Genomic DNA, 11,043 nt, shown 5'->3' on the forward strand with positions numbered 1-11,043 from the left:
GGGGGTTTAGGCTTGCTTCAGCCTGGCTAATGCTCGGGTCTGATTTATGACATCCTGTTGTCTTGGGCCTCTGTGGAATTTTTGTGCTCCTAATGTTTCAACTCGGTTTTGACCAAATCTTAGATTGTCTGATTCGGTCTGATATCCTACAATATATATATATACTGTATATAATTTGTTTAAATTTATATTTGAGAATAGATTTTCCCACTTGTGTGAGCATGATGTAAAATGATGAAAGCCCGTTTCGGCCTTAAAAAATATAAAAGTTAATTGTGATTTTTATCTTGCAGTTCTCTTGAAATGAAATTTCTATGAAATAAAAAGTCACATTTACCTTTATTTTTTAATTCCACGGTGGAAAAAAAGAGAAAATCTAGGAATTCTTAAAAAGAAAAAAGTCTGAATTGTGAGATATAAAAACTATATTTAATATTTTAAAATATTTACCTTTTTAATCCTGATGTGTATATATATATATATATAATACAGTATGAAAAAAGGGAAAAAAATCATTAAATGTAAAAACACTTCTGTTGAAAGCCTATAAATGTACATTATATGGTGTTAAATGTCACTGCACTGACTCATTTCTTTAACATGCTTTTCAAATATCAGCTGTGAGTCTGAAATGATCTCAAGATATTTTAAATCTGGCACATTTTGCCATTAACTGAAATATCAGATGGGACTTCTTTCAAGCGCGACGTGTGGTGTGTTTCAGATGATGTCGAAGCACCTGGACAGTCCTCCGGCGATCCCGCCGCATCAGCCCACCTCCCAGGTGTACTCGCCCCGTTACTCGCTGACGGAGCCGCCCGAGAGCCCGCCCACCCTGCCGCCGCGGGAGCCGGTGCAAACACCAGACGTCTTCTGCAGCTCCCCGCTGCACCTGCAGCCACCTCCGCCGGGCCGCCGCTCCGAGCCCAGCCAGGCCTTCTTCCCGCCGCAGACGCCCTCGCCGCTGGGCCCGCGTAAACACCCGCCCTCCTCCCCGCTGCCACCCGCTCTGGACTGTGAGCCGCCGCTGGGAGTCTCCGGGCCGCCCGTCCCGCCGCACCACAGCACCTCACAGTCACCCATCCCCAAACTCCCTCCCAAGACCTACAAGAGAGAGTCGGTCCACCGCGACGGGCCACCGCTGCTGGAGAACGCAAACCCATCATAACCTACACGAAAGCAACATGTGCCCTTAAAGAGAAAAAGAGAAAATTAGGATTCTGTTCGTTTCCTCTCCCTCGAGCTGCTCCAAACCTGTACGAGTGTCTTTCTTCTGTTGAGCACAAAACATATTTTAATGGATGCTGGTAAGCTGACGGTAGCCATTGACTCCCATTGTGTATATATATATATTTTGTCCATTCAATAGACGTCAATGGGAACCGAAACGGTTTGGTTACCAGCTTTCTTTGAAATATTTAGAAAACACTTCAAAGAACAAAACAATAAACATTTTGAATAATGTAGGTAACCAAACCGTTTTGGTCCCCATTGACTTCCATTGTATTTTTTTCCCATGCTATTGAAGTCAATGGCTACCGCCAACTGTTTGGTTATCAGCGTTTGTAAAAATATCTGTTTTTGTGTTCAACATTTGAAAGAATGTACAGGTTTGGAACAACTCGAGGGAGGGTAAATAATGCCAGAGTTGTAATTTTGGGTGAGCTGTCTCTTTAAACACGTCCTTCTGAGACGACGATTGTGTTCAGGAACTCTCTGTATGGTGTTTTTGTTGTCTTTCGTGCAGCTGTTAGTTTCACGGCTTGGTGGGTTTTCAGCAGTCATCGGCTGATCCTCCTCCTGAACACAGACTGATAAACACAGAAACAAGCCTGCTGGATGACAGACTGAACGGAGCAGCTCTTCTGGTGATGGAGAGCGTTCTCTGGATTATTTCGTGAGTTTAAGGTACCCTCACACCAAAGAGGTACTGGAGAAACCTTCAAGAAACACGCGTGATTGTCCTGTACGTCTTAGAACTTTTATTTTCTCAATCATTTCTTGTTTTGCCAATAAGTATGTAAAGATGAACCGATCGCCGCCTTAAAACAAGGGAATAAAATTGTTTCTACCACTGTATGCCAAACGCTAGCCGTGCCACGTCTCTCTTCACTGTCTGAGATGCTGAGGCACATGTTCCAAAACGCTTTATACGGAAAATAACAGAATCAATGATGCAAACTTCAGATTCTGCTGAATTTCAGCATTATTCAGATCAAGTGACCCAACACCGTTCGTCATACAGGAGTAGCAGAGATGGCCTGAGTATCAAACACTGGCATGAATATTATGAACATGAATATGAAACTGATTGATTGTCTGTTGAATTGTGCAAATCCGTTTTCTGCATCCGCTCAAAAAACAAAAACAAGCTACCAGGTGAGAAATGAAGCAGTTGAATAACGAGGCTTCGTTACGTCACAACCGTTTTGAAACATTTTGCGCTAGATCTCGGTGAACCCATGAACCAGAGTCGGTATGGTTTCTACCTGATCTCAGATCAGTTATATACGCTATACACGCATGTATAATGAAAAGGAAAAATTGTAGTTACAGCAATAGTCTGTCGTTGGCCTGATTAACCAAACTCTCCATAAAACAAACAATACAAGCCCTAGAAATTAATGTAATAGATTACATATCAATAAGATTCGCAGTGGGTTTGTTATTAAAGGTGTTTTTATCCACCTTTGAGTTTTCGTAGCATTTACACCATTCTAACCAGCAGACATCGAGTGCTTTGAATCATTTGAACCAATTTGCAAAATGATTCAGTTTCAAAAAGTTTCATTGCTCTTCCATTCGGAGCATGGCCTTGGTTTATGCATTCATCAGGAAACATTTATTATAACATGCAAAACGAACAAACATCCAATGACTCTTATGAACATAAAGCATATGAACATCATTGACACTGTAACACAGAAGCGATGTTTGATCCCAGAACAGGGAAACGAAGGTTCTGGTGTCTTAAGGAAGGCTCACTGATGTGTCTGGGACTGGGGGGTATGTTCTGCTCCGGGGGTGCTCTGCACTAGACTTTGAATGCGCGCCAGGATGATCTCGTTGGCGCTGCTGCAGTCTCCAGGCCTGTAGGGGGCGCTGATGGTCAGAGCGTTCGCCTCACGCAGAATCTCCCCGTCTTCAGTCACCGGAACTCGGTTCTTCTCCAGCAACAGACGCAGACTCTCCCGCCGTGACTTCAGCTCCTCCACGCTGAGAATCTGTGCTCGGTCCGGCAGGAAGACGCTCTTCATCTGACGCTCCGTTTCCTCCGTTCCTCTCCTGAGGATCTGGACATCGGTCACCGCGTGACCCAGAATCCCCCTCACCGACGGACGCTCGTTCTCCTGGACGCTCAGCAGCACCACACTGCAGCCCACACAAGAACAGAACCAGAGATGATTCACCTACTGATTCAAAAACGCCAATGATTCACCTCAATGATTTGAAACACAAATTATTTGAATCATGATTCATAATCATTCAAATGATTCACCTCATGATTCAAAACGCAAATGATTCACCTTATAATTCATAATGATTCAAAACGAATGATTCGCCTCATCATTGAACGCAAGTAATTCTCATAATTGATAATGCAAATGATTCATCTCATGATTCAAAACACCAATTATTCACCTCATAATGATTTGAAACGCAAATGATTTGCATCATGATTCATAAAAATTAAAATGATTCACCTAATGATTCAAAACGCCAATGATTTGAATCATGATTCATAATCATTCCAGTGATTCACCTTATGATTCAAAACGCAAATGATTCACCTTATAATTCAGAACGATTCAAAACCCCGAATGATTCGCCTCATGATTCAAAATGCAAGTAATTCTCATAATTCATAACGCAAATTATTCATCTCATGATTCAAAAGGCAAATTATTCACCTCATGATTAATAATGATTACAAAACTGCAATTTGGACCTTCAGCCGGTTGGTCCCCATTAAAGTCCATTATATGGAGAAAAATCCTGGAACGTTTTCCTCAAAAACCTTAAATTCTTCACGACTGAAGACAGACGAACATCTCGGATGACATGGGGGCGAGTAAATCACCAGGAAATGTTTATTCTGGAAGTGAGCTAAGCCTTTAAAACGCAAATGATTCACCTTATATTTCATAATGATTCAAAACCCTGAATTATTCGCCTAATGATTCGTAATGCAAGTAATTCTCGTAATTCATGATTCAAAACACAAATGATTCATCTCATGATTCAAAAGGCATACAGGTGCATCTCAATAAATTAGAATGTCGTGGAAAAGTTCATTTATTTCAGTAATTCAACTCAAATTGTGAAACTCGTGTATTAAAGAAATTCAGTGCACACAGACTGAAGTAGTTTAAGTCTTTGGTTCTTTTAATTGTGATGATTTTGGCTCACATTTAACAAAAACCCACCAATTCCCTGCTCATGATTAATAATGATTACAAATCCAAACGTTCACCTTATGATTCAAATCTCAAATGATTCACTTCATGATTCATAATTATCCCCAACGCAAATGATTCACCTCGTGACTCAAAACCCATGTGACTCACCGATTCATCTGAGTGAAAGTGTTTCCGGAAGCCCCTCACCTTAAAAATGTATTTACATATCTAAAAAAAATTATATTAAAGACTTCCAATTATGACTATGTTTTAAATTAAGTTACAAATATACGTTTATAAATCGTTAACGTCACGATGAAAAGTTCATCGAGGTCACGTGTGGCGTCACTGCTCGTGTGATTGGTTGGCTGGGTCACAGATTTTCTTTTATAATATATAAATATTTTTATTAAACGTATAGAGAGTGTACGGGATATAAAAACACAAAAAAGCCTAATAATAAAGCGAAATAAATTATTTAGAATAAGCCCGCAGTCAAAGCTCGGAACAGGGGCATTATGGGAAATGTAGTTTTCAGCGTCATCTTTTGTTTCTGTCAGGATTTCTTCACTTCTTTCTGCGCTGTAAACACTGGCTAATAATAATAATCTTACAATTATAAACTACTAGTAGTAATAATAATCATAACGTAGATAGTTTAGATGCAGATTATGTGTGTTTGTACGCTGATGGATTAGTTTGTTGGGTTATCGCTCAGTAATTAGGATGTTTAGGTCTTTTATTACAGTTTGCTCTGTATTTCATAATTTTAATCATTTTGGTCAATTAAAGAGTTTAGTTGAAGTTTATATTTTCATTAAAGTGTAACATATGGCAGGTTGTAGACTCAATAGCAACCTCGTTTATCTTAACGAAAACTATTAAACATCCATTTTTAATTGAAATAATGCTAAAATAAAATATAAATGTTCACTTTTTATTTAAAAATAAATAAATAAAAGCTGCCTTGGCAAATAACGTTTAAGTTAAAGAGTTAAAATAACTAAATAAAATCAATTAAAGCTAGGTAGAAATGATAAAAGCACATAACAATATTTTAAAGATGTAAACTAAATTTGAAATTAAAACTGAAAAACATTATATATATATATATGAAAATATAATATATTGTAAAAACACCAGTAATATATAATTAATCGCACCATATGTATAAAGCTGTAACAATGTCACTGACTGATGTTTTGGTGCATTTCCTGCAAATATGGAAAAAAGAAAGGGTCTCAATTAAATATGTGCAGTCCAAAACAAAAGGCTAGGAAAGTATGTTAACAAAGATATGACAAAGATGTTTGATGCAGGTTATCTTTAAGGTGTGTAGCATTAATATATGAACTCACGGTTATTCAGTTTTGTTGCGTGTGGTCATAGAAGGAGTGAACATGTCACAATACAGTGCTTTTAGGTTTACATATACATGCAACTGTTGCACTAAAATGTTGCACTAAATTAAAAGTTTAAAATGTTACAATTAAGTTACAATATTGATGTTGTAATAGTAGTAGCACTAATTTTACGATACATGTTACAATAAAGTAACACATTGATGGTCGTATTTTTTCTCAGTTGTCAAACCGTTTAAAATAGCTGGGCTGAGATATATACATATCTTGATGACTGTAGAAATATGATAATTTGCGCATGTAAATTTAATTTACGCTTACAGTCTTATGTACACTTCCACAACTCTTACCCTGCGTATGCAAATCTTTTTGGCATTATTTTACCTTCATACATTCATCATTCATACAGTGTGTCTCTGTGAAGCAGGGCTGGGCGCTTACTTTATTCCCAAGCAGACACTTAAAAGCAAAATTATTCATTTGAATTCAAAATGTACATTAGGTTTTTTTAATATTTCTGATTTAAACTGTATTTAATAATTATTGAATTCTTTATATGTGTCCCTGCAGCACAAAAGCAGTGTTAAGTCGCTGGGGGATATTTGTAGCAATAGCCAACAATACATTGTATGGGTCACAATTATACATTTCTCTTTTATGCCAAAAATCATTAGGATATTAAGTAAAGATCATGTTCCATGAAGATATTTTGTAAATTTCCTACTGTAAATATATCAAAACTTAATTATTGATTAGTAATATGCATTGCTAAGAACTTCATTTGAACAACTTTAAAGATGATTTTCTCAATATTTAGATTTTTTTGCACCCTCAGATTCCAGATTTTCAAATATTGTCCTATCCTAACAAACCATACATCAATGGAAAGCTTATTTATTCAGCTTCAGATGATGCATAAATCTCAATTTTGAAAAATTGACCCTTATGACTGCTTTTGTGCTCCAGGATCACATATTTTAAACATTGAATTAAATGTCAGATACAGTTTTTCATCTAACCAAAATACCAGTAAGAGCAGAAACCAAGCTGGGACTTTTAATTATAAACAAAAATACATGGAGACTCTTATTTTGAAATGTCTTTTACGGCAATGTTACACTAGAAACACCATCGAGTAAACAATGTCATATGCAGACCATAAGTAGGTCACAATAGTTTGAAACATGCATCCCTCACATTTATTTCATTAAAACAGCCTTAAATTGAAATAAAGCTGAAATAAAATATAAATATCGGATGAAAACCTTGTTATAAATATCCGAACGATAATAGTTTCAAACAAAGTCCCAGCTGAGCCGCTGCACATCTCCAAGCAAACACAGCGGTGTTTCGTTTATAAATGAACGTGAGTGTTTAAACGAATCTAGTAAGTCACTGATTCAATGACTCATTCATAAAGACAGTCCCTTGCTTCGTTCCTGAATGAATCAGCCGTTCGAACGAATCAGTTGAATGAATGATTCAGTGCTAAAATCAGTGACTTGCCGCCACCTGCTGGCAGTTTTAGTTTCAGTATCATTTCAGTTATATTCAAAATTGTATAAGCCATGCATATTTCTTTATTTCAAGCCTTGAGTGACAGATGTTTGGTGACGCTTCATTTCTGAAAATACTGTCGCTTGATTGCACAGACACCGAATCATCAATGCGAAAAATGACTCTCTGTTATTGTCCTCTTGCGTTATTGACTAACTATTTTCCTGTTTGATACTTTAAAGCTGCTTCGACACGATCTGAATTATATAAAGGTAAAAAAGTTGTCAGATTGCTGTGATAAATGTGTTGCGGCAGGGTTGTGATGATAAGTGCATTGCAATAATAATCTCCATTTTTATTTATTTTTGTGTATTTTACAGCAGATTTTAGAGTGTGTTTTTCCTGGTCTTTGTGATCGAGACCTCGGCAGAAAAAGCGCCTTGCACACTTCTATCAAGTCTCACTCAAGCGATCTGGCTGTCAGAGCGGTCATCGTTAGAGATCCAAGAGAACGACTGGATGCAGAGGTTGGCTGATGATAGATACTTCTAGATCGTCTAAATCTGCTAGACCTCGGTTCCAAAGAGGGTCGACCTGCAAAGTTGCAAGGTTTATTTCAAGTACCAATTAATGTGTCTCTCTGTATATCATTGCCTGAACTCAAAGCAGTCATAATGTTTAATGCTGTAAACTTTTGTAATATCTGTTGGATGCTTTAGAGAGTTCCAGGGCTGGGCGATATAACACTCCCGTCATGTTTGAGGATTTCGTGTAGATATTGCTAAATAATCACTTTTTAATCAGAGAAGTCATTTCGACCAAGCATCGTTGCCAGTTGCATTCAAAATTTTTATTGCGAAAAGTTAAATAATAATTATGGCGTAAATTAATTGAAAAAATGTAAATAAATATAAATATTTTTAAACAATATGTCAATGCAAAGTAATAAATGGAAATATATTTTTCCTGAAACTTTTGCAACGCTTTTTGAGTGTTATTTTACTATCATTGAGATACTATTGAACTATTGTGGTGATTGAACCAATTCACAAAGTGATTCATGGAAATGAATTGGTTAAAGCGCTGTCGTATGGCCCAGCCCTGTTCTGTACTGTAGCTGTAATGTTAAACTGTAATGTGAGTGTTTAGTTCAGTTGAGGTCAGTGCCTGAGGGTCACAGCAGTCAGTCAATCTGTGACACTGACACGCGTCTCTCTCCTCTGGACTCGGACAGGTCTCGCTCTCGGTCCAGAGGGAGGAGATACAGGCGCTCTCGCAGCCGCAGCAGAGGGAGGAGGTGTGTGTCAGACCTGTGTGTGTGTGTGTATGTGCATGCACGAGTGTGTGTGTGTGTGTGTGTGTGTGTGTGTGTGTGTGAGTGTGTGTGTGTGTGCGTGCGCGTGTGTGTGTTTGTGTGTGTGTGTGTGTGTGTGCGTGTGCGAGTGTGAGTGAGTGTATGTGCGTGTGTGTGTGGGTGTGTGCTGGCCCGTGTGTGTGTGTGTGTGTGTGTGTGTGTGTGTGTGTGTGTGTGTGTGTGTGAGAGAGTGAGTGTATGTGCATGCACGAGTGTGTATTTGTGTGTGTGTGTGTGTATGTGCATGCACGAGTGTGTGTGTGTGTGTGTGTGTGTGTGAGTGAGTGTATGTGCGTGCACGAGTGTGTGTATGTGTGTGTGTGTGTGTGTGTGTGTGTGAGTGAGTGTATGTGCGTGCACGAGTGTGTGTATGTGTGTGTGTGTGTGTGTGTGTGTGTGAGTGAGTGTATGTGCGTGCACGAGTGTGTGTATGTGTGTGTGTGTGTGTGTGTGTGTGTGAGTGAGTGTATGTGCGTGCACGAGTGTGTGTATGTGTGTGTGTGTGTGTGTGTGTGTGTGAGTGAGTGTATGTGCGTGCACGAGTGTGTGTATGTGTGTGTGTGTGTGTGTGTGTGTGTGAGTGAGTGTATGTGCATGCACGAGTGTGTGTATTTGTGTGTGTGTGTGTGAGAGTGAGTGCATGCTAGTGTGTGCATGCGAGAGAGTGAGCGAGTGTGTGTTTGAGAGTGAGTGCATGCGTGCTAGTGTTGGGTCGTTCTTGAACGAATCTTTAATGTAATTCAGTGTTATGGAAAATAACCATTATGACAGAAATTCACACATTTATAAACTGTAAGAAGTAAAAAGCTACAATTTGAGACCAGAAACACATCACGTAACTGTAAGAGTAAATAATAATTATAATAACGATAATGATAATAATAATAATAATAACTATGCACCCGTTTGTAAGGAAGCTTGTAAATGAACTCATTTCTCTCTCCAATGCTGTCACGTCACGTGACAAAAGAACGAACGATTCGAAAGACTCGAGAGAAGAACTAATCAATTCTTAATCAGAGTGTGCTGCGTGGAAGAAAATCTGTCTTTATTCAAAACTGGTTTGACAAAGGTGTAAGTTTTGTTTTAGATTTGTTAAAAAAGGATGGTAACTTCTGAATTTTCAGAAGTCTTTGAAGTGGATACCTCCCCTAGAGTGTGTGAATGGGTTATTAATTCTATTTCACCTAAACTGTTACATTCGGTCAGGGATTGTTACAGATCTTCAAAATGTGAAGTGCCAAACATTAGTATTGGAGGTCTGGAGCTTTCTAATGTTAAATGTAACAATTTCTGGATTAGAAAAATCCTTATTAAGAAGTTTAGTTGTCGTCCTGAAGCATGTTATAAGTGGAAAATAAATGACCCTTTTCTTTCTACTGTTAAAATATGGGCCGGTATTAACACATTCTGTTACCTAACCAGATGAAAGAACTTTATTATAAATAGACTTTATAGACTCTTCACATGTGCTATCCTGTAATGCTTTACATCTCTTCACAATGCACATTCTGTCATTCTAGTTTGGAAACAATATCACACTTATGTTTTGAATGCGAATATGCAAAGGTATTAACACATTCTGTTACCTAACCAGATGAAAGAACTTTATTATAAATAGACTTTATAGACTCTTCACATGTGCTATCCTGTAACGCTTTACATCTCTTCACAATGCACATTCTGTCATTCTAGTTTGGAAACAATATCACACTTATGTTTTGAAAGCGAATATGCAAAGGATTTTTGGAAAGAAATATCTTGGCTTGTTTTCTCGGCTTACAACAAACTTTTTAGTTTTGAGGTAATTAATGCACTATTTTTGATTTGGGAATCAGGATCAAAGGAGCTGGACGATATCTTAAAACTGTGAACTCTTTGTGGCCTGTTTCATCTTCACAAACGTACAGCTACTGAGTGTGTGCCCGATCTGAGGATGTTCTGGATCTCTCTGCGCATCACTTCATAAGAGAGCTGCTGAAGCTACTGTACTGATGGAGAAATATTGACTTTGATGTAAGCGTTACCTCCGGTGTATTCTTTGAAGTTGACATTGTATGTGTAATATTCCATTTAAATTCTTTTTTTATTTTAATATATTTATGATTTATTTATTTAAAAAAAAAAAGATGGTTAACTTTTTATTTATTTGTTTTTGTTCTGTTTATATTTCATGTTTATTATTCTTTATGTATTTATGTATTTATGTTCTGGGTGTGTGTATTTTATTGCTATGACTGGATCCCCTGTGAATGTTACATCTTCAATAAAAATAAAAAAATAAATAATCAATTCTCTTCCCGGCTCAGACTGCTTTGGTTAAGCTTATGCTGCTGTCACATGATGAAGGAACGACTCAAACCCGAAGACTCGTCAGATAAGAGCGGAGGTGAGCTGATCACAGACTGAAGACCCAGCTAAACAATGAATT

At 37.9% G+C, this 11,043-nt stretch overlaps 1 protein-coding gene, 1 long non-coding RNA gene and 1 pseudogene across 2 annotated transcripts in view; 2 read left to right on the top strand and 1 right to left on the bottom strand.

The window, feature by feature from the left end:
- Window positions 1–1,298, top strand: part of LOC107562482 (son of sevenless homolog 1-like) — a 38,567-nt gene extending 37,269 nt beyond the window's left edge. The window contains exon 17 of the mRNA XM_016247115.1: window positions 725–1,298. Coding sequence (XP_016102601.1) covers window positions 725–1,168 — 444 coding nt within the window. The 3' untranslated portion in view covers window positions 1,169–1,298. The remainder of the gene's footprint in view (window positions 1–724) is intronic.
- A 1,334-nt stretch (window positions 1,299–2,632) lies between these two features.
- Window positions 2,633–3,539, bottom strand: LOC107562483 (gem-associated protein 6 pseudogene; annotated as a pseudogene).
- A 4,136-nt stretch (window positions 3,540–7,675) lies between these two features.
- Window positions 7,676–11,043, top strand: part of LOC107562492 (uncharacterized) — an 8,409-nt gene continuing 5,041 nt past the window's right edge. The window contains exons 1-4 of the long non-coding RNA XR_001605989.1: window positions 7,676–7,867; window positions 8,493–8,555; window positions 10,451–10,628; window positions 10,922–11,001. This is a non-coding gene — a long non-coding RNA (uncharacterized lncRNA). The remainder of the gene's footprint in view (window positions 7,868–8,492; window positions 8,556–10,450; window positions 10,629–10,921; window positions 11,002–11,043) is intronic.

The sequence above is a fragment of the Sinocyclocheilus grahami genome, unplaced genomic scaffold, assembly GCF_001515645.1.
Source record: "Sinocyclocheilus grahami isolate Dianchi unplaced genomic scaffold, SAMN03320097.WGS_v1.1 scaffold825.1, whole genome shotgun sequence".
Taxonomy (NCBI): Eukaryota; Metazoa; Chordata; class Actinopteri; order Cypriniformes; family Cyprinidae; genus Sinocyclocheilus; species Sinocyclocheilus grahami.